The sequence below is a fragment of the Eupeodes corollae genome, chromosome 1 (genome assembly GCF_945859685.1).
Source record: "Eupeodes corollae chromosome 1, idEupCoro1.1, whole genome shotgun sequence".
NCBI classification, from domain to species: domain Eukaryota; kingdom Metazoa; phylum Arthropoda; class Insecta; order Diptera; family Syrphidae; genus Eupeodes; species Eupeodes corollae.
Genome location: NC_079147.1, coordinates 234,136,707 through 234,161,534, shown reverse-complemented (window position 1 = coordinate 234,161,534; position 24,828 = coordinate 234,136,707). Strand labels below are relative to the sequence as shown.

The following is a 24,828-nucleotide window of genomic DNA, read 5'->3' as shown; positions in this document are numbered from 1 at the left end:
CCTTAAAAGAATAATGCTAAGTTTGTATAACGTCACGATTATCCCCAACGAAAAATAGCTTAAACATCAATTATCGATTAAATACCTTTTAAAGTATTTAATTTGACTTATTCTATAAAAATATTCATTTTAAAAAGAACCATTAAGATGTTGAAAGTGTGGGTCTTATTTTTAATTTCACCCCACAAATAGGTAATGAAAAGTAGCACAATTTTTGTTTCTGCATATTAAATATAAACATTAATAATAATTTTAAAAACATATTTCAAAAAAATTGAAGTAAGTTCAAAGGCTAAAATATGTAAAATTTGTTTTATTTTTTCTACGAGCACAATACAAAATTCTTAAAGCAACATGTCGCACACCTTTAAACCATAAATCGTTTACCTTAAAGTCGCGTAAGTAATTTAAATTTGCAGCTATAGGTTATATCGACCAACATAAAAATAAAAACAATAAAACCAAAACAAAATTTGTACTCTATGCGAAAATACCTGATTGTTGCGCGATAGTGATAAACAAGTCAAGCGCGAATATTTGCCGTCATATCTAACTTAACTACTCTAGCGCAGTACACACGCTTTCGGGATAATAGCGCCCATCTACGCGGGCTACTGATTATCACCCTCAGAGAGTATTGTTGCCACCATTCATTTTAAGTTCAATCATTTTTGTTACTTTATATTTTGTTCTATTGTCCAGCCATAGAAAATCATAGAACTTATGGTCACAACATAGAAATATCATTGAAAACATTGCACAGCCAAATTTAGTTTAACACGAGTAATTAGCAAAAAGACTCGTCAAACATAGAAAACATCGCACGGTAAATTTTCAAGATTAGATTTTAACTCATTTTTTGATAAACGAATCAAATCAAAAACCAACAACTTTTCAGAACTGTGAAAAGACAGAATATGGTCAGAAATTCTGCAAAGCTTCCAATGGGCCCTATTGTATTCCTATATACCATTTTCCTGGATCCTATTATTCCAGAAGCTTTCGAAAACTATGTTTTTTTTATAAAAATAACTATAAAAAGTAACGCTAAAATATATTTTATCGAATTTGTATTTGCTTTAGTGGCAGTCATGATCAACATACTTGAGCCATAAGTTCCTCAGAGTCAGAGCCTATACTTAGTACAATACACCGCTAGCCAAAACCTTAGTGTCTTAGCTTCGCACATTTTCTTCCTTTCACTTTCTGGATTTGGATTCAGAGCTGAAAAATTTGTCAAGCGTGACTCTGCCGTACGTCGCATCGTCGGTCGCGTCACCGAAATAAATTTGATGATATTTTGTATCCAGTATGATTTTCAACCGAAATAAATTCAACCAAAAACACCAAATTCATTGATCGTGTTAACAATAATTATTTTATCCTTGGTGTAGAATTCCAAATGCATACGATACTGCATCACCTGTCAAATCATTGTCACCTGACGCTCATGTATTTTATTGTTGTTAAATTGAAATCGTTTTACCTCTTTCAAATGATACATAAGGTAAGCAAGCAGACGCGCTGCTGCACGGTCCTAAATCACACCTCAATTCACCATAAATCCATTCAATTTGTCCATTTGTCATTTCGCGCCAACAAAAACAGCCACCAAATGGACACTTTAATTATTTTAGTGTTAATTACTAATTTTATTATTTATTGCAAAGATACGAGGATGGGGCTGTCCAAAAATACTTGGCAACGATAAATGTGATGTTCGCGGTCTTCGGTGTAGTATTCTTGTAATACGGTACGCGGTTGGGCTTTTATATTCTGATCGCTGTCCGATCTGCGATCAGAATATATAAACGGTCCCTGAAGATTTGCGCGTTTCGATGCAGCAGATCGTATTTTCATCTCACGTGGATCGTCTTTTGTTCCGAGGCGCGGAGACGGAGAAGGGAGTGAAAAAAAAGAAATGGTTTAATTGTTTTTTGTTTATAATTTTATTTTGAATTTTGTTATGTTTCAAATTTAATTGTGAATGTTAGGAAAATACTGCTTAGACGCTTGTTAATCTTGTTTATTTATTAGTTTACGTTGACAAATTTGCAATTGAGATTTGAAGAATGTTCCCAGCGGTGAATTGTGACAAAAGTATGACATTTAAATTTATGCATAGATTTTTATTCAAATCTATTTGGCATTCTTGAGTTGTATGGCGGTTGGTATGGGTTTGCACAGAATTTTAGTCTTCTTTAAAGGTGCGAAAATTTACAAACAAAATTCATTCCCTGCATAAATTAGAAACTTATCTTCTAAAAAATGTCTTATTTTAAATATGAACTTAGAGATATAACAAATACTCAAATAGGCTTTTGATTGTACTTATTCCTTTGAAATATGTAATTTCTAACCGCTTCATCTTGTTTAATTAAGTTCTTTCTTTTCCAAATATTCTATACTTTTAATGGTCATTCCAAATGAACTTTAAATAAAATATGGATTTTTAAATTTTGACACAAATTTTAGTGAAATTGTTGTGGAAGACCCGAATATGTCGATTCCTCGTCATTCTCAGGAATTACGACTGTCTTACATTATGGCGTATTTTGCATTTGGATCTACACCTACATGCATATAAAGTCCAGCTCACTTAATAACTGAAGCCAGGTAACAATTCACAAGGGCGTCGTAGATACTTCGAATGGGTGCTTGAACAACAGGTGCTGGATGGCGCTGCGATTTTTTGAACTAAATTTTCTTCAACGATGAAGCACATTTCCCAATCGGTGGGTATGTCAATAAACAAAATTATCGTATTTGGAGTTCTGAGAATCCTCAAGTAATTGAAGAAAGGTCATAAAATAAACAAAAAATCACTGGTGCACTTTTTGGTCCGAAGGTGTGATCGACCTTACTTCTTCGAAAACGACCATGGAACGACTGTCATCGTTAATTCAAAACCTTATGGTTATATGATAACCGACTTTTTTAACTGAAATTGAAGAATACGACTAGGAGATTATGTGGTTTCAACAAGACGGTACCACATGCCACAAAATTCGAGTGAATATGGATTTATGAAGTACCCGTGGCATGATGGTTAGTGCGTTGGACTGCCTGTGTAAAAAATTAATTTTCGCGAGTACTGCCTCTTGCTAGGAATTGACAATTCCCTCAAGAGTAATTCTTGTCATGAAAAAGTGCTTTCTCAAATTAACCGTTCGGATTCGGCCTAAAATTGTAGGATCCTTCCATTCCTGACAACAGTACTCGCACACAGGAATGGTTGAGAGTTGTAAGTCACTAGGCTCTGGTTCACAATTAACTGTTGCGCCACCCAATTTATTTATTTATTTATGGCTTCATTGCAAGAGACATTTCCTCACCGCGTAAGTTCTCACCGTGGAGATATAAACTGGCCACCAAGATAATGCGATTTGACAAAAAAGAGAGGATGCGATGCGACCCACACTAATAACTTGCTTAACCTTCCGATGCCAAGTGGGGTTACCCATCACCCCACTACTTTTTTACAAAACCTCAAAAGAATACTTTTCTCAGTTTCTTTTAATGTAAATTAATATATTATTATAATTGATTTTCAGTTTCATTACTGTTTTTTTTATAAAAGGTGATGGGACCATGAACAACACCAAATGTAATTCACTAAGGCAAATAAGCCGCCTTCCGAAGGTTAAAAGTGTAAAGGTTTCGTGTTGGGTTAAAAAAGTTGTTAGTTGAATTATTCTTAAAAATTTTTGAATTACCAACAATATTTTTCATATAAAGAAATAGGTTAGTTTTAAGATCTAGTTTTGTTAAATAGATTTTTAGTCGAAAACAAATTTTTACCAATTTTTTCTGTGCAATGAAAAAAGTTTAAAAACACTATTTTAAACTTCCCATAGGAAGTTATTGTAATGGGTCCGATTTGTCAAATTGAAAATGTTGACATTTGTCGACGTTTCAAGGTCCCTAGAGTAAAAATAAAAGAATTTTAGAAAGATGTCTGTGCATGCGTGTGTACGTACGTTCGTACGTCCTTACGTTCGCTACGTTTTTTTCGTCGTCCACCTCAAGAACAAGAAAAGATATCGATTTCAAATAAATTTTTTTATACACATAATAAGGCAGAAAGATGCAGAAAGGGCTCTCAAGAAAATTGCGTGTTTGGTTTTTTAACCATAGCAGTTTGAAAAAAAGGTGAACATTTTGGTTAACCTTAAATATCTTACTACCAAAAACGCTAGAGACTTGAATTAAATTGTATACAGTATATTGTTATGTGATTCCAAAGAAATAAACTTTTTGAAAAAAGATCCATTTAACGTTTTTTTTATAAATCAAAACAACTGAAAAAAAATGTTTCAACTCCAAAACTTTACGACTAAAATATGATTTCATCTCTAAACAATTTTGTGCAATGAAGAATAATGTTTTTGACATCTGAGAAAATTTTGAAAAAAAAACGAATTGACAGTTTTTTTATAAAAAAATAATAATCTTAAAGAAACTTAACTCAAATTTGGTAAAAATTAAATATCGATTCAAATATCTTTTCAAAAACTTGAAATTTAGGCTTCAAACTTATTTTATCTTATAAGAAATATTTTTTTCAACATTCTGAAAAATGTTGAGAAAAATCGAATCGACAGTTTTTTTTACAAAAAATAAAAACCTAAAAACATTTAACAAAAGTTGGTAAAAATTGATTTTCGACTCAAATATCATTTCAAAAATTGTAATATTGGCTTCAAGCTAATTTTATCTTATAAGAAATATTGTTTTCAACATTCAGTAAAATTTTGAAAAAAATCGAATAGACAGTTTTTTTTACAAAAAATAAAACTCTAAAAAAGAACAATACTAAAACTTGGTAAAAATTACTTTCGACTTAAATAGCTTTTCAAAAATTAAAAATATTGGTTTCAGTAATTTTTATATAAAAATCCAACACTCCGTTTTTTCATAAAACATAGAATCTACAAAAAATAGTACGCAAGTTTGGTAAAAATTGATACGAGTACATATAGACAAACTTTTAAGCAAGACAAATCGACAGAAGGGATGGGAAGTTATCAGTGTGGGTCGCATCCCAGCCTCTTTTTAAATTTTTTTTAAGTTTTGAAAAGCTGTTTGAGTCGAAAGTAAATTTTTACCAAGTTTTAGTATTGTTTTTTTTTTTAGATTTTTATTTTTTGTTAGAAAATTGTCAATTAGATTTTTCTCAAAATTTTACTGAATGATGATAACGAAGTAGATAAAAAGATAAGAGTAGTTTTAAACCAATATGTAATATTTTAAAAAAGATTTTTGAGCCAAAATTCAGTTTTTAAGAACTTTTATTAATTTTTTTATTTTGGTTTTTAATTTTTTAGTAAGAAAAACTGTCAATTCGATTTTTCTCAAAATTTTTCCGAATGTTGAAAACAATATTTCTAATAAGTAAAAATTAGTTGGAAGCCAAAATCTTAAAGTTTTGAAAAAATATTTGCGTCGAGAACCAATTTTTACGAATTTTTATTAAATTTTCTTTTAAGTTTTTATTTTTTGTAAAAAAAACTGTCAATTCGATTTTTCTCAAAATTTTACTAGATGTTGAAATAGTTAGATTCCTTTGCACACAATTGTTTTGTGACACCTTTTTTTTAACCCAACACCAAAATCTTCAAACTTTTAAGCAAGACAAATCGACCGACGGGATGTGAAGTTATCAGTCTGGGTCGCATCTCAGCATCTTTTTTTTTTTTTAATTTGTGTCCAACATTTGTTTCTCTTAATTTGCCTTCTTTCAATAAAAACAAATAGTTTTGTATTTCTCCAGAAGGGTATCTTCCAAAGAACGGTTTTTTGTGATTAAGTTTTCGCAAGAGCTAATCAACAAATTTCAGTTATTTTTCTGAACAATCTCTTATATTTTCTCAACAACATTAGATTATCAAAAATGTCATTGTTTTTACACGTTTTTTTTTTTTAACTAATTTTGTTTGTATCGAATGATTTTCAAGGAAAATGTTCGAAAAATTAAATAAATTAATTTTTTTAGAAATCAGACAGTATTAAAATTTCTTAAAACAAACTCTTTTTGGAGGTACATTTTTAAATCTTAAAATACGGGAAATTCGTTTTGTTATTGCTTTATATTCAGAAACAATGTTTGTAGTATTGTTTTTTGTAAAAAGAAAACTAAATGTCTGTAAAAATTGTATTTCATGTCAAAAATTAGTTTCATCGCAGTGTGTAAGATTATTCTGGATTCTTCGAATTGTTCTTGGCATTTTTTAAGTGAAAACATATTTTGTTTGTTTTTTGATTTTTTGGAAGTTATTGTAATTGGCCCGATTTCTCGAATTGACAATTTTGATGTTTCTTGACGTTGCAAGGTCACTAGAGTCGAAATAAAATATTTTTAGAGTGATATTTGTGCCTGCGTGCGTGTGTACGTACGTTCGTACGTTCGGGAAGTGTTTTAACCAGTATTGATATCAACTTTAAATAATGCAAAACGATGCAGAGAGGATTTTCAAAAAACAATTTAGTGGGTGTTTTTTTACCATAGCAATTTCAAAAAAGGTGAAAATTTTGGCTAACCCAAAATATCTCACGAACCATAACCGCTGGGTACTTGAATTTAATTATAACTATATATTCTAACGCGGTACCAAACTAGTATTTTTTTAGAAACAAATTAAATTAATTAATTGACATTTTTTTTTACAAAAAATAAAAATTCAAACAAAACATTACTAAAAGTTGGTAAATATTGATTTTTGACTCAAATATGTTTTTTTTTTTTTTAATTCAGGATAATGGCTTCAAACTAATTTTTTCTCATAAGAAATATTGTTCTTTTAAATTTTGACAAAAATCGAATTGAAAAAAAAAAACTAAAAAAACAATGGTAAAACTTGATAAAAATCTACTTTCGACTCAAATATCTTTAAAAAAATTAGAAATATTTTCTTCAAACTTATTTTATTTCACAGAAAATATTGGTTTCGAAATTCAGCAAATTGTTTATAAAAATTCCAGAATCAGTTTTTTCTTATAAAATTAAAATTTACAAAAATAGTGCGTAAACAAATGTTACTAAAACTGGCGAAAATTGGTTTTAGGCTAAGAATCTCGGTAACAAAAATTTATTTTGAAATCAAACTGTTTCATCATATGCAAAATGTTATTGGTAATTTTCAATTTTTTAGAATAATTCAACTGACAACTTTTTTTAACAAAACACGAAAACATACAAAACTTTTAGGCAAGGGATGGAAAGTTTTCAGTGTAGATCGCATCCCAGCCTAAATACTAAGCACTGAATTTTGTAAGAAAAAGAATAAATTGAAAAATTAGAAGTAGTTCACAACTTCCTTGACTTCTTGCAAAGAAACTCAAATGTCGTTATTTCATAAAAATTGGTTCGTTAATAAATTAAATTAAATAAAAAGCTGTTGTACTATCAGCTTTTTAAGCATTTTTTGTGAAATAAGAATTTTTTCTAACAAATAAAACAAATCTTGGTATCTTTGAAAAAAAAAATGTTGAGAATTTGTCATCTTTCCTTTTAAATAATTATCTAAGTGTCACTGCAGTCCACTTTGATACCAAATACTTACTACCATACTTTAAGTACAAATCATAAAAGTCTTACAGTTTTAAAGCATTTCATGGAACTGAATATTTTCAAATCGTCAGCAAATAAAGGGTGATTTTTTTGAGGTTAGGATTTTCATGCATTAGTATTTGACAGATCACGCTGGATTTCAGACATGGTGTCAAAGAGAAAGATGCTCAGTATGCTTTGACATATCATCATGAACAGACTTACTAACGAGCAACGCTTGCAAATCATTGAATTTTATTACCAAAATCAGTGTTCGGTTCGAAATGTGTTTCGCGCTTTACGTCCGATTTATGGTCTACATAATCGACCAAGTGAGCAAACAATTAATGCGATTGTGACCAAGTTTCGCACTCAGTTTACTTTATTGGATATTAAACCAACCACACGAATGCGTACAGTGCGTACAGAAGAGAATATTGCGTCTGTTTCTGAGAGTGTTGTTGAAGACCGTGAAATGTCGATTCGTCGCCGTTCGCAGCAATTGGGTTTGTGTTATTCGACCACATAGAAGATTTTACGGCCCTAGAAAAGTTGGCAGAAAATCCGCTTTTTTATCGACAAATTTTGTTCAGCGATGAGGCTCATTTCTGGTTGAATGGCTACGTAAATAAGCAAAATTGCCGCATTTGGAGTGAAGAGCAACCAGAAGCCGTTCAAGAACTGCCCATGCATCCCGAAAAATGCACTGTTTGGTGTGGTTTGTACGCTGGTGGAATCATTGGACCGTATTTTTTCAAAGATGCTGTTGGACGCAACGTTACGGTGAATGGCGATCGCTATCGTTCAATGCTAACAAACTTTTTGTTGCCAAAAATGGAAGAACTGAACTTGGTTGACATGTGGTTTCAACAAGATGGCGCTACATGCCACACAGCTCGCGATTCTATGGCCATTTTGAGGGAAAACTTCGGAGAACAATTCATCTCAAGGAATGGACCGGTAAGTTGGCCACCAGGATCATGCGATTTGACGCTTTTAGACTATTTTTTGTGGTGCTACGTCAAGTCTAAAGTCTACACAAATAAGCCAGCAACTATTCCAGCTTTGGAAGACAACATTTCCGAAGAAATTCGGGCTATTCCGGCCGAAATGCTCGAAAAAGTTACCCAAAATTGGACTTTCCGAATGGACCACCTAAGACGCAGCCGCGGTCAACATTTAAATGAAATTATCTTCAAAAAGTAAATGTCATGGACCAATCTAACGTTTCAAATAAAGAATCGACGAGATTTTGCAAATTTTATGCGTTTTTTTTTTTAAAGTTCTCAAGCTCTTAAAAAATCACCGTTTACTTGTTGAACCAAATAGGTTTATTTGAACTTTCAAATAATGTTTTTTTAGGAACTTAAGAAGAAACCACTGAATCTAAAATTTTCCAAAACAGAGTAAAAGCTTGTTTAGTATCTTTACCGCTTAGGATATGTTGTACCTTCTTTCAGTATAAATAATAAAAGACTTCGTAAATATTTGCATAAAAATATGTTTATTCAAAATATGACATGCAATGCCTATTCCCTTGTTTATCGAGAAATCGAGATCCAACAAATATAAGACACCACAAAAAACGATCGCGCTTCTATCCCAGGTTCTTAAATGCATATTTAAACATTTCCAAGAAGCCTCCAATTGAAATCCAACACTTTTATCAACCAATAAAATAATTGATAAGATTTTAATGTTTTTGATCCTTTTAAGAAATTTATTTTTAATCGCACCAAAAATTGAAAAGACACTGAAAAATAAATTGTATAAAATTAAAAACCACCATTTTTTGTTTATGTTTTAAATTAAATTTTATTTATTGCATCCAAGACGAAAAATCGTCTTTTATTTTTCTCCTATAGAAAATAAATTTCACTAAATAAAAAAATTTTAAATACATTTAGGTATAGAGTTTCATACAAAAATATACAACTTTACATTTTATTTTTATTTCTTTGAATGATTATTATTTTTTACAATGTTTATTTTTCTCCATTAAAATTTCTTAATAGTTTAATTTTTATATTTTCAACGAAATTAACAACGAAAATATATTCGATGTGATTTGCTAACTTATAAATAAATATAATCATTTTTTAACATTTTATCATATAATATTTTATTTGTAAAAAAAAAAAAACTATTTTAAAAATTAAAACTTTGCACATTTTTATTTTCTTTCTTTCTTTTGTCATAAGCTTTGATTTGTTTTTACATAATTTTTCTATTAAATATTAGATATATATTTCTTTGGCTTATCTTACAATCTTTTATTTAATTTTTTGTTTTGTTTAAATATTCAATAAAAATATACAATTTACATCTAAATAATGGTATTATTTTGTTTTTAATTATTTTAAGTACGAATTTAATGAATGTATACCTGACAAAATAAAATATTTATATGTTTTCTTTTGTTTTAATTTAGATGAATTTACAAAAAAAATATATATATATGAAAATAATTTACGAGAACGAACAAAAATATTTACAACAATTAATTTATATGTTTAATAATGATTTGTTTTTTTTTTGTATTTAACTGTCACCATGATTTTTATAACACAATTTCTTTTAAGGAAACATGGACATTTATTTTTGTAATATTTTTTTTTTGTTTTGTACACAAATAAAATTGAAAATGAGGATTTTTGGATGAGGAATAAATATCCTGAGACCAGCAGTGCGCATATCGGAATTAAGTGTAGGAGAGAAAGTCTTCTAGCTCTAGAGGCCGTGATCGCTCATGTTGAGAAAACTTCTGCATATTCGACTAACTTCCGGATTGGCATGATTCATCAATTGCATGTAGATTTGTTTGTGCAGCTGGATTTCATTGGTCATTTCTTCGAGACGCCGCAGTAGGGCATCCTTTTCTTTGAGCAAAGTCTTGACACGCTCTTCGACTTCGCGTGATCGCACTTTGGCCTTTTCTCTGCTTTTGCGAACTGCAATGTTATTTCGTTCACGACGCCGACGATACTCGTCTGTACCTTTGTCAATGTTCTTCTGTGATTGCTTCCGTTGCGGTAGCATCTGCTTGTTGTTGGAAAGGTGATGTGATTTAAGGAGATGCGCTCCAGCGGAAAGATGTGGTAGATTAGCGTGATGCAGGCCATTGGCAGGGGTGAGCGTTGTGAAGGCGTTATTGCCATTCGTTCCAGCATTTGCAGCCTGATACGGTAGGTTTCCACTACCGCCTGTCAAGTTGTAGAGTCCATTCGTCGTGCCATTGGCGGCACCGATGAAAGCTGCTGCTGCGGCATTGCCGTCCTGGAGCTGCCTCCTGTATTCTTGAGGGTCGATTGGTTCCTCTTTGATAGTGGAAGCCTCGGAACCCACTGAGCTGTTCTCATCACCACTCGAATTATTGCTGTAGGTCGCTCCCGAGTGAACCGCCTGAGGCATATAGGCCAGGGCATTTCGACTGTACCCATGGTTCTGGGCTGATCTCAAAGTCTGCTGTTGCAGTTGATGCTGTTGTAGAACTTTGGCCGCTGCACTCACCACTCCATTTGTGTTTAAGCCTCCTCCGCCGAAGCCTCCAGGACTGGCAACCATGTCGCTGAATATTCCCAGGGCTTCTTGCTCACGGAATTGATCATCGATGAGGTGCTGCAGGTCGAGGGTTATTTCCTGAGTGGTCAGCTCGTCCAGGTCGCTTTGTGAATATTGCTGCATCATTTGTTTTTGCAGCATACTGGTTGTAACGTTGTTGTTCTGTTGTTGTTGCTGTTGCTGAGGTGTGTTGCCGTTTGTGGTGTTGTTGTTATTGTTGTTGTTCACAGCCGCTGCTTGTTGCATGTGATGCACAGAATGTTTGTTTACCACTAAACCGTTATTGTGATTATTGTTTGCATCGGCAGAGCTGTTGCCGCCGTTAGCCATCGCTGTCAGAGTAATCTGACCGATGATCGCTTGAGCGGGCTGTTTTTTGAGGTCCAGTTGTGACAGAGTCTGCACGGTATCGTACATTTGGGGCGACTCCATGTTAAGCATTACAAGGGAGTTTCTTTTTTAAATTTATTTTTTTTTACACTTTTTGGGATTTTTTCTTATATTTTTTTTTTCAAAAAATGTATTTCTAAGTCAGAAACATTTTTTTTAACTTAATTTCTTATTTTTATTTTTGGAGAAATCACTTTTTGAAAAAAGCCTTAAGGTAATCCACAGGTAAGGCTTGAGTTCACTTTTCAAAAAAATAAAAAATTTATCACAATTCTTAAAAAAGTTAAATTTTTTCTAAATTCGAAAACACAAAAAGCTTTGAAAAATAAAGTTTTTTTTTTCTAGAATCTTCGAGATCAGTATCCAAAACCGTTCAGTTTAAATATTTTTGTTTTTAAGTATAGCTTCGCTCAACAACCTTCGATCGACTGAAGTGTTCAGACAGTGATGCAACGGATTATATATTTTTCCGATATATTTTTTCCACTAAGAAGCTCTGTACGACCCGGATACGAGGAGAAGGTATTGGCCCCTGCACGTTTGGGGCACAACTGGCGGTCTTAACAAAAATGCACGAAACACCGAAAAGAGCATGAGATACAACCATAGGAGATAATCTCAGGAAGTTTATGAGTAGGTATTTAAGTATGGAGCTAAAGAAGAAGAAGCTTTGTTTCCTTCGAAGACACAAACCGATTTAAGAAAGAAAAAAGAAAAGACAACTAAAGTCCCTTCAATCTAAAAGACTTAATAAATTAGGGGACGCGTTTCCGTTAACGTCCGCTCAAGGCAGTTGGTAGATGGTAACTGAAGCTTCCAAAAAAGAAATTCCGTTCGTTTAGTCTTCGGGGGCTATAGAGTCAGTCGCATTATGTATCCACGCAGTGCACTCGCGCGCAGATACTTTTATTTCTCTCTATCTGCTTTTTCGGGGGGCACTCTCTTACAAGACTTCGTTATTTTGTAAGACTCAGCTACATCTACAGGTAGTATCTACGAGTGGTATTTATGTATGTACATACATACGTGGTGGACGCGGACGCGGACGGATAGACGATAGACCCAAAGCGTCATAAAGCACAAACGTGCTTATGTCGAACTTCGTCGACTTCGACGTTCTTGTCGTTGTCGTCGTTTTCGTTTTCGTCTTCTCTATCGTTGTCGTTGGTTGTGGTCTTTTTGGCGCTGCTGTCAGAAGTGGTGTTGATGTAACAAGACGCTTTACAAGAAAACTTTAGAATACAAAAAGAGAATGCAGAAGCAAACAAACTCAAAAGAAAAAAGTAGAAAGATGGAGCCGTATTATCAATCTAATTATGGAAACACGACCAACTAAACTTCGACGACGTTACGACGCGACGCGGATTGACGAACGAAGAAAAAGAAACGAAACGAAACAAGCACGAAGATACGATACAGAAAACAAAAACACTTTTACTCTTGCCTTTGGAATGCATCACGATGACGATGAGGTTGTGACGCTGCGACTACCAGCGCTCTGCGACCGACGACGACGACGCGACGGGAGCTTTTTTCTTTGGTTTGTTTGGTCGGCTTGGTTGGTATTAGACGTAAGACAGTACACAGAATAAGATACCCAAGAAGCGGGCCATTCGAAACACAGACAGAAGACAGAAACAGAACCGGCACGAAAGCTTTTCGTCAACAAAGTTGGTGGTGTTGTTGTTGTTTTTTGGATTAACATCCGCAACTTATGCACTCTGTGATTATTCCGAGTTGTGTGTGAGAAGTGTGGTACTTCCTCCAGTTTGATGATTAATCGTGACGTCACATCGCTTAACGGCACTTAAATGGGTTGTATACTTTTTTGATTTCTTTTTTTTTCTTATGGCTATCATGTATTAGTGTATTTGTGAGATTAATTTTGACTCTCTTCTGTTTTGGGGTTTTGAGATTTTGAGTGGGGACGTTTCTCTTTTTTTTTAAATACTTAGAGAATAATTTGGTCAATAATTGATTATATCGGTCGCTATGTAGCAGATTGGTATTAGAATTGTAAACAAAACAATGGAACTTCAAATTCGGTATCTTTAATTATAATTGTGGTGTGATAAGAAAAGATTTTGAAGCCTCATGTTCGGTGGTTCCATCTATCAGCTATTAATGGTGCTGTTAAGTATGCATTTAAAACACAGAAATAATTAGAATAACACAGTTAAAATATGACAAACAATTGGGCCTATCGTAAATAAAATTTCCCACGAAATATTATGATTTTCAAAAGTATCCTTTGCAGATTATTAACTTTCCGTAGGAAGTTATTGTAGTGGGTCGGATTTGTCAAATTGAACATTTTGACATTTCTCGACGTTGCAAGGATATTTGGAAAGATGTCTGTGCGTGCGTGTGTAGATACATACCTTTGAGATGTTTTTTTCGTCGTCCATAGCTCAGAACGAGAAGAGATATCGACTTCAAATAATTTTTGTTATACTAATAATAGTGCAGAAAGGGCTATCAAGAAAATTGCGTGGGCGTTTTTTTTACCATAGCAGTTTAAAAAAGAGGCTGAGATGCGACCTACACTGATAACTTCCCATCCCGTCTGTCGATTTGTCTTGCTTAAAAGTTTGTCTATATGTACTCATATCAATTTTTACCAAATTTGAGTAGGTACTATTTTTTGTAGATTTTATTTTTTATGAAAAAACGGATTGTTGGATTTTTATATAAAAATTACTGAATATCGAAAACAATATTTTCTGTGAAATAAAATAAGTTTCAAGCCAATATTTTTAAGTTTTGAAAAGTTATTTGAGTCGAAAGTAAATTTTTACGAAGTTTTAGTATTGCTTTTTTTTTAGAGTTTTACTTTTTGTAAAAAAAACTGACAATTCGATTTTCTAAAAATTTAACCAAATGTTGAAAACAATATTTTTTATGAGATAAAATTACTTTGAAGCCAATATCTCAAAGTTTTGAAAAGATATTTCAGTCGAAAATCAATTTTTACCAACTTTTATACATTTTTTTTTTAGGTTTTTATTTTTTGTAAAAAAACTGTCAATTAAATTTTTTTCAAACTTAAATTGTATGTTGACAACAAGATTTTTTGAAAGATAAAAGTAAATTAAAGCCAATATCTCAAAATCAATTTTTACCAACTTTTATAAAATTTTTGTTTAGGTTTTTATTTTTTGTAAAAAAACTTTTAATTAATTTTTCAAAATGTTAAAAACAAGATTTCCTATAAGATAAAATAAGCTTGAAGCCTAAATTTCAAGTTTTTGAAAAGATATTTGAATCGATATTCAATTTTTACGAACTTTGAGTAATGTTTTTTTAGATTTTCATTTTTTATAAAAAAAAATATCAATTCGATTTTTCTCAAAATTTTATCAGATGTCAAAAACATTATTCTTCGTTGCACAAAATTGTTTTAGAGATGAAATCATTTTTCAGTCGTAAAATTTTGGAGGTGACAATTTTTTTTTCAGTTTTATTGATTTTAAAAAAAAAACCGATGTATTAATTTTTTTCAAAAAATATACCTGTTTGGTATAAAATTTAATTCAAGTCTCTAGCGTTTTTGGTTCGTAAGATATTTAGGGTTAACCAAAATTTTCACCTTTTTTTCAAACTGCTATATTAAAAAACCACACACGCAATTTTCTTGAGAGCCCTTTCAGCATCTTTCTGCCTTATTATCTGTATAACAAAATTTATTTGAAGTCGATATCTCTTCTGGTTCTTGAGCTATGGACGACGAAAAAAACGTCGCGAACGTACGGACGTACGGACGTACGAAATCTTTTATATCGACTCTAGGGACCTTGAAACGTCGAGAAATGTCAAAATGTTCAATTTGACAAATCGGACCCATTACAATAACTTCCTATGGGAAGTTAAAAAAGTGAACATTTTGGGTAACCCTAAATATCTCACGAACCAATGACGCTAGGGATTTGAATTAAATGTTATATAATATAATGTAACGTTTTAATTCCAACTAATGTTTTTTTTTAATTAATCAAAAAAAAATTGTCACCTCGAAAACGATTTTATGTCCAAAACAATTTGTGCAACGAAAAATAAGGTTTTTTACAACTGGTAAAATTTTGAGAAAAATGGAATTGATAGTTTTTTTTTATAAAAAATAAAAACCTAAAAATAAACAATACTAAAACTTGGTAAAAATTTACTTACGACTCAAATAGCTTTTCAGAAATTAAAATGGAAATATTTTCTTCAAACTCTTTTTATTTCACAGAAAATATAGTTTTCGATATTCAGTAGTTTTTTTTATAAAAGTATAAAATCTACAGAAAATAGTTCACAAATTTGGTAAAAATTGATGTTCGGTTCTCGATATCTCTCAAATTAATTTCATTGATGATGTTAAAATTTAAGAAATGATAATTAAATTAGTAAAAATTTGTTTTCGACTAAAAATCTATTTAAAAAACTAGATTTTCGAACCAATTTCTAAACCATTTCTTTACATGAAAAATATTATTGATAATTTAAAAATTAAGAATAATTCAACTGACACCTTTTTTAATAAAACACGAAAACCAACAAACTTTTTAGGCAAGACAAAGCGACAGACGGGATGGGAAGTTATCAGTGTGGGTCGCATCCCAGCCTTTTTTTGTAATTAAACCAGATGTCAAAAACGATATTTTTCGATGCACATAATTATTCAGGTGGTACCATCGTTTTTATTTATAAAATATTTGAGGTGGAAAATATTTATACAAAAAACATATTTATACTTATTCGATATAGCGTCACAATTTATAATTTAAAATTTATTTGAAGTTGATGGAATTATCGGCTGGAGAGATTCCAAATTTGTCACTCTTCTTTTTTTTTTAATTGCTTTAAAAAAATTATCCACTTAATTTATCTAATAGTCCTTTTTGCGCCTTTTGATGTATAACACAATTTATTTGGAATCGATGTCTATGATTCGATCGCAAATAAACAAGAAAAACGTTTAGCATATTGCTATTAGATTTACGGATGATTTGAAGATGGTATTTAGTATCTGAAATATCGTAATCAACAAATGAATAAACAATTGCACCAAACTACATGATTTGTCTAAACTTCTTAACAATACATCATTTTGAGACAGAAAGAACGTTTAGCATATAGTTATTTAATTATTTTGAAATACAGAAAATTAACCAGTATTACAATATTATGACCATACAGTATCGTATAGCAAGTCCAACGACTAAGATGGTTGGGTCACGTAGAGCGCATGGAAACCAATGCTCCGGTTCGAATCCGAACCAACAGGACAGCGCAGTAGAGAAAGACAGAGTTTTGACAATACAGTATTTAAAAATACAGCATTTTGACCCGCTCCCAAAACCGCATTTGTCCAGCATATTCCCAATAAAGGCGAATCTTCCTCACATTCTAGTTACCGACCGATTGCACTTACGTCCCTTCTTTCCAAGGTCACGGAAAAGGTGATTAATTATCACCTGAAGAAATATCTCGAAGATCGAAAGCTTCTGAATGACCGACAATACGGCTTTCGTAGCAATAGGTCCACTGATGATCTTATAGTTCATCTCACCAAACAGTGGACAAATCTTAACATCGTTTTGGGAAAAATAAGATTATTGCACTTGATATTTTAACAGCATTTGATAGGGTTTGGCATCACGCTCTCTTATCGAAAATGCGTGCTTTCGGTTTTTATGAATCCCTAATTCATCTAATGAATACCTTTCGAATCGTTTAATACAATTTGCTTTGGATGAATTCAAGTCTGAAAACCACAAAATAAATGCTGGTGTGCCTCAGGGCTCTGTTTTATCTCCAACACTCTTTCTCATTTTTATTAATTATCTCCTGTCTGCAACTTCTAATCCAAGACATTGTTTCGCTGACGATAGTACTCTTAGCTTTTCATATTCGTTTTCAGACTCACATCCCTCTTCTTCGGATGTGGAACTGCAACGACAAAATATGATAAGCTCATTGAATTCCGAACTAAACAGCATTGTTCGATGCGGTTTTGTATCGTTAAAGCGAAGTATACCCCCCTTGCCATTACCCATGAATGGCACTTGCATCGAGGAAACTGAACATCTCGATATTCTCGGTATGTGTATCACCAACCACCAACGATCACATACGCGATGTCGCCAAAAATGCCGCAAGATGTTTGGGTTTTCTAAGCGATGCAAGAAGTTTTTCTCCCCCTCTGATCTGGGTGTTATTTACAAGACTTATATACGTCTAAAGCTTGAGTATAACTCCCATATCTGGGCTGGTGCTTCTGCCACTTACTTATCTTGGACAGTTTTGAACGTAGAGCATTTAGATTGATTGGTGATATCGCTTGGACATCGTCGAAATGTTTCTTGTCTCACCCTATTTTTACGTTATTTTATGCTCTAGAGAAATAGCCAGTTGCATTCCTCCCCTTAAACAGTTCAACCGTAATACTCGCGCTTCTGGGAATGCTCACCAATATACCCTCGAGCCCAACTTCGCACGTATTGTCAAGTACAGAGATTCGTTCCTTAGCCGTACTATGTGAATGTGGAATGCCTTGCCCAGCCATTGCCATGCACCGTGCACCGACACATCCTTTGAACCCATTTCTTCCTTTTCTAGTGCTCACACTGTGTCTACATAATAAAGGTAATATTTCCCCTATAGTGTTCGCTTTTTATAAGAAAAAAAGAGGCAGGGATGCGACCCACACTGATAACTTCACATCCCTTCTGTCGATTTGTCTTGCTTAAAAGTTTGTCTATATGTACTCGTAGATTTTATTTTTTAGGTTTTTATTTTTTGTAAAAAAGCTGTCAATTCGATTTTTCTCAAAATTTTATCAGATGTCAAAAACATTACTCAAAATTGTTTTGGAGATGAAATCATATTTAAGTCGTAAAATTTTGGAGGTTACAAATTTTTTTTTCATTTTTTTTGATTTATAAAAAAATCCGTTAGATGGGTTTTTTTCAAAAAATACACTTCTTTGATATTACGTTACAATATATTATATAAAATTTTATTCAAGTCTCTAGCGTTTTTCGTTCGTAAGATATTTAGGGTTAACCAAAATGTTCACCTTTTTCTCAAACTGCTATGGTAAAAAAAACCACCCAATTTACCACGCAATTTACTTGGGAGCCCTTTCTGCCTTATTATCTGTATAACAAAATTTATTTGAAGTTGATATCTCTTCTGATTCTTGATCTATGGAGGGCGAAAAAAACGTCACGAACGTACGGATGTACGAACGTTCGTACACACGCGCGCACAGACATCTTTCTAAAAATCTTTTATTTCGATTCTAGGGACCTTGAAATGCGAGAAATGTAAAAATTTTCAATTTGGCAAATCGGACCAATTACAATAACTTCCTATGGGAAGTTAAAAACAAAGAACGGAATCCCTTTAGAAGATTGTTGTGCACAAGGCTATGACAATGGAAGCAATATGAAAGGGCAGTATAATCGTGCACAGTCATATTTTATACAAACTCCTATTCACCATGTGAAGCTCATAGCCTTAACTTGCGTGTAGTCGATTAAGTGGGATGTTGTACTGCGGCAATCACATTTTATGGTGTTGTTCAAAAGTGTTTCAACTTGTTTAGAGCAGTGCTCAACGTTGGGAAATTCTTAAGATCCCTTCACAAACTTTCCTATACAAGATGGTCAGCTAGAATTGAGGCAGTGAAACAATTTCTGAATTATCTGAAAAAACTTAGAACATCATTAGAAGCCTTAAGCGATGTTAATTTAACTGCTAAGGTTCGAAGAGATGTTTGGCGTTTTAAAATATGTGCACAAAATTTGAATGTGTCCGCGTCCTGATGGCTTCGATTTGGTGCAAGGTTCTTAGCGCTATAAATGAAAGAAGTTTCCTTCTTCTAGCCAGAAACAGCACTATTGATCTCGAATTATATGTGATATTATTCTAAACGGATGAGATCAATTTTTATCTGAATGCAAAGCAGTTACTACTGGATTGGAGGATGTTCTAGAATCGTTCCCATCGAACCGAAAAACGCAATTAAAAAGACATTTTGAAGAAAACCGAGGAGCTGGAAAGCAAATTGAAGCAGATGAAAACATAAATTTCAAGAAAAACACCTTTTACGTCATAGTTGATTCAATTACTTACTTACTTAAGGTGGCGCTACAGTCCGGGCGAACCTGGGCCTCAACCAACATGCGTCTTCAGCCAGCTCGGTCCCTAGCTAGCTGTCTTCAGTTTCACACGCCAAGTTGGTTGACGTCCTCTCCCACCGGGATTGGATTGGAAGACCTTCCGGGCTGGAGCGTTGAGCGCTCTACATGACCTACCCATCTAAGCCGTTGGACTTTAATTCTGCTAACTAGGTCAGTGTCGCTGTACAGCCAGTACAGTTCGTCGTTATATTTTCTCCTCCATTCTCCATCTATGCGTACGGGACCAAAATCACCCAAAGAATTTTTCTCTCGAATCATCCTAAGACGCTCTCATCTTTCTTTGACAGGGTCCAGGCTTCAGCGCCATAAATGAGAAGCGGGATGATGAGTGTCTTATAGATGGTGATTTTAGATGCTTGAGAGAGGACTTAACTTCTCAATTGCCTTCTTAGTCCAAAGAAGCAGCGGTTTGCAAGAGTTATTCTTCATTTGATTTCAGCCCTGGTGTCGTTGTCTGTGTTAATAGCGGTGCCTAGGTAGACAAAGTCCTTAACTACCTCAAAGTTATAGCTGTCCATGCATCGGTAAGATATATTCAATTATGTGTGTGATTTCTCCTCTGTTCGATACGATGAAAAATTTGAATGCTATATATTCATTTTTATGATAGTTTTCAACAATGGACGATCTTGAGATTAAAAACTCCGATACAAGGTTCATCCAAAAGTATAACTCGCATGTGTCTCAAGAGTTGAAATAATTCATCACACATTTATGAAGCCAATTTTAAAGCAGCACTTCCGTCATTGAGTTTTCTCAATGCTATTTATCCCCAGAACTAAGAGACTTGCTACACTATGCATCGAAGCACCTTTGGCAAGGAAATAGAATTTCGACGCAATTATAAGTCGTTTTGCTGCTCAGGAAGCTAAAAAAGCTCGTTTGCCAAATAGGTAATAGATCTTCGTGCTTCGTATTATCAGTTACTAACATGTCGTTGGCAATATCGAATTAAATGTATGATTCTGTTCGGATTCTGATCTAATCGCATGTAGAATTATTTTCTATACGTCCTTCATTTCAACTAAACAGTTCATTTTGCCAACCAAACACTGATTATTTCCTTTAATTCCAACCAATTTCAAGCTATTCGTAATTAAAATTAGAAACTACCATATCAGTAGGCATGAACTTAAAAAAAATGTTAAACATGGGGGGGCCCGAGATTAATCCGTCCCGGGCCCAGAATTCCTCTCGACGGCTCTGTTGAAGGTTAAAATCACCAATAAGGAAAAAAGCAAAGAAGTTTAAATTTTGGGCTTCAAATAGTAATACTTATTTATTTTGTCAACAAAAAACGTCCCAACATTTTTCACATTTTTATCCAAAATTTATGAAATGTAGAAAAATAAGTATCTAAAACTTAAAAAAAACTTTGTTTTTTGGGTTCGGAAATAAGAGGGCTTTTGGGTAGTTTTACGATAGTATAAATAAAACTGTCGACCACAACTCAGCTTTGTCGAAATTTTTGTGGAAGAAAGGCATTTTATATCTTATTTTGTATTTATTAACAATAAAATATGTACAGTACAGTACTTCTTTTGCACTTGACTTGATAAGTTGATATTTAATATCTCCATTTAAGCTTTGATTTAAAATTTAAATTTTGGAACAAGGTGGAAGAAATGTTGATTCTTTTTCTTAGCTTGTTCTGCATAATATGCATCAATATAACCTCTGGAAAAAATCAAAATTCATTGTAAGTGCAGGTCTATGTAAAATGATTTAATTGAACCATTTACAGTTGACACCTAATTTCCTTCCCACGTGCGTTTCCGATAATCAAATAGCAATGCATATAGACTATAAGAAAAAATATTAAATATTTAAAGCAAAGTCCAATTAATTGAATATTAATTGCTGAGGCAAAGTTATTCCATAAGCAAAAGCAAAATAAAATAAAAACAAAGCCTGAACTACATAACTATGCCACTGCTTCGAAAGAAAGGGCCCGATCGCCGCGGCATGCACCTGACAGATATATTTACGCTTAGGCAATCAATATGGCTCACACCTTCCCGAAAAGCATTTTAAGAACGAACTCTGCACTTCTGCATATAAGTTCGTGGTTAATTGCCTGAGGATCGGAATCGAAAAATTTTCCAAACCCATGTCATCGGGTGCTATAAAGTGCTGGAGTGCTATAGTTTGGTCAGTAGCAGTAGCTTGTTGTTGTCGAACTCGGACTTGGAATATAAGAAGCCGCAGCGAATAAAAGACGAATCGGCAAATTGGAGCACACATTGCAAAATTACAATTTACACTAATTAAGGTGCATTCGAGTCGGACGAGAGGTGCTAATGCAAGCGTTTTGGTTTTTTGACTTGACTACTTGACGAGTCATGCTGCACGTTTTCAACAACAATGATGACGAGTGCGATGGTTGACCGTATAGACAATAAATTATAGCATAGGTAACATATAATGATGGGTATTCGAGTGGAGGTGGTGTTGGACTGGGCTGGACAGGTACCTTTGCATTTGTTTCGGAGGAAATTGATTTTCGATAGAAGTTGTGGTTAAAGTTCTTCACTTTATACCGATGCAATGATGTTCTTATTATTCTTTCTAGATCAGATTGACAAATTCTAGATTTATTATGGTTCCGGGAAAATGTATGGCCAATGTACTTTAGGTTCTTTTGAATTTAAGGGAATTTCTTTGGACATTTAGAGAATCTCAAGAATGATTCACCATAAGGTAAATAACCGCAACTCATATCGTTTAGTCAACTGTGAGACGATTTTGTATTTTTATTTGTAATAGGAATAAAAATGACGGAATTAGTGAAGTTAAGTTAGGAGGTAGTTCCTTAGTAGAAACAAGAGAAGACGGGTTATTTGATCTTGCTTTAAGATATGTATGTACATATGTATATTACAAAACGATGTTATTACTGATAAACTTTCTTGGTTCATTATTAAATTAGATTTTCAAAAAATATATCTTGTAAGTCTGAGGTTCGACAGATATATGATATGACGAAGGCGGATGCTATTGTTTTAAAAGAAAATAAAACAGGTGTCAACATTTTTTATTTTGTTAGGTAGTTCAAATCCCTTGAATTACATATTATAATAAGGCTTTCAGTCTTTGCTGCACTACTCTAGAATCGACCTTACTTAAGAATTGTATAGTAATTTTATGGTATAGGGATCTGAGAATCCTCTAGTGTTTCTTTTGATGCATCCAAGCATTTGATTGGTTTTGTTTAACATATCGTCATAGTGAAGTAAAAAGGACAAGTTGTTTTTTTTCTCACTGTTTCTTAATTAATGTGATTTATAATATAATCAAACTAAATTGGGTTGTAATTCCTGAAGCACGACAATACTTGACCCTTTGAAATTTTAAGTAGAAGAATGATTCCTTTTACACCAGTCAACTAATCTTGCTTAATCTTTCAAAGAGAGAAAAAAAAAGATTCACAGCAAATTTTAAGAAACAGTTTGTGGTCATCCGCAAAAAGGAGGCCAATTTGAATCATTGAAAATATTATTGTAAGGCATTCCACATTCGCGTAGTACGGCTAAAGAACGAATCTCTGTATTTGACAGTACGGCCGAAGTTGGGCTCGAGGGTATACTGATGAGCATTCCTAGAAGCGCGAGTATTACGTTTGAACTGTTTAAGGGGAGGAATGCAACTGGCTATTTGACTAGAGCATAAGCCGTTAAAATAACATTAAAAAAGGGTCAGACAAGAGATCTTACGGCGATGTTCAAGCGAAATAAATGAACTTATTATGATATTATCATTTATCAATTTAATTGCTCTACGTTCAATACTTTCCAAGAGGCTTAAGTAAGTTGCAGGAGCACCAACCCAGAGATGGGAGTTATACTCAAGCTTTGGACGTATATAAGTCTTGTAGATAATAGCCAGATCAGAAGGGGTGAAATATTTCTTGCATCGCCTAAGGAAACCCAAACACCTTGCATCATTTTTGGCGACATCACGTATGTGATCATTCCACAAGAGGTGGTTGGTGATACACATACCGAGAATATCGAGGTGTTCAGTCTCATTGATGCAAGTGCCATACCCATGGGTCTATATCACGCTTTAACGATAAAAGACAGCATTGGGTTTTCGAAGCATTAAATTCCACGCGGTTTTTTAATCCCCATTGAACAATGCTGTTTAGGTCGGAATTTAATGAGCTTATCATATTTTGTAGTTGCAGTTCCACAACCGAAGAAGGGGGATGTGAATCTGAAAACGAATATGAAAAGCTAAGACTACTATCGTCAGCGAAGCAATGTATTGGCTTAGATTTTGCAGACGGGAGATCATTAATAAAAATTGGAAAGAGTGTTGGAGATAAAACAGAGCCCTGGGGCACACCAGCATTTATTTTACGGTTTTCAGACTTGAATCCATCCAATACTACTTGTATTGAACGATCCGAAAGGTAATTACTAATCCAATGAAGCAGGGATTCATGAAAACCGAAAGCACGCATTATCGATAAGAGGGCCTGATGCCAAACCCTAACAAATGCTTATGAAATATCAAGTGCAATAATCTTACTTTCTCCAAAACGATGTAAAGATTTACTCCACTGTTCGGTGAGATGAACCATGAGATCACCAGTCTACCTATTGCTACGAAAGCCGTATTGCCGGTCATTAAGAAGCTTTCGATCATCAAGATATTTCATGAGCTGATAATTAATCAGCATTTGCATGACCTTGGAAAGAAGGGACGTAAGTGCAATCGGTCGATAGTTAGAGGGTGAGAAAGAATAAAGAAGAGTGAATAACTAAAGAAGATAATTTATGGAGTAATACTTTGTGATTTATTCTACCGAATGCTTTCGAAAAGTCTGTGAAAACAATACCAGTTAGGCACATCTTTTCCATATTTAATATTATATTATGAGTAATTTAAGCTAAGTTTGTCGCGGTTGACTTACATGATATAAAACCAAGTTGAAAAACTGATATGTGACTAGGAAACAAATCTGAAAGTTTGTTACAAACTAGTTTCTTCAATAATTTTGGTAATGCAGAAATTTTACATATTGGTCTATAGAATTAGTGGTTTCCTGCCTCAATCACGGAGGCAAAAATGAAATTTTCCAGGTATTAATATATATCAAAAGTGGTTCAGCTAACGTATTGCACAATTTTC

The 24,828-nt window shown here is 33.4% G+C and overlaps 1 protein-coding gene across 1 annotated transcript; it reads right to left on the bottom strand.

Annotated features, from left to right (window-relative positions):
- Positions 1–9,731: 9,731 nt before the first annotated feature.
- LOC129943084 (CCAAT/enhancer-binding protein) lies at positions 9,732–12,616 on the bottom strand. The gene has a single exon (XM_056052303.1). It carries the CDS (start codon positions 11,549–11,551, stop codon positions 10,280–10,282), a length of 1,272 nt encoding a protein of 423 aa, XP_055908278.1. The 5' UTR covers positions 11,552–12,616; the 3' UTR covers positions 9,732–10,279.
- Positions 12,617–24,828: the final 12,212 nt, after the last annotated feature.

What these genes read in the sequence shown, in the direction of transcription:
- LOC129943084 (XM_056052303.1), bottom strand. Translation starts at nt 11,551, where the DNA reads ATGCTTAACATGGAGTCGCCCCAAATGTACGATACCGTGCAGACTCTG.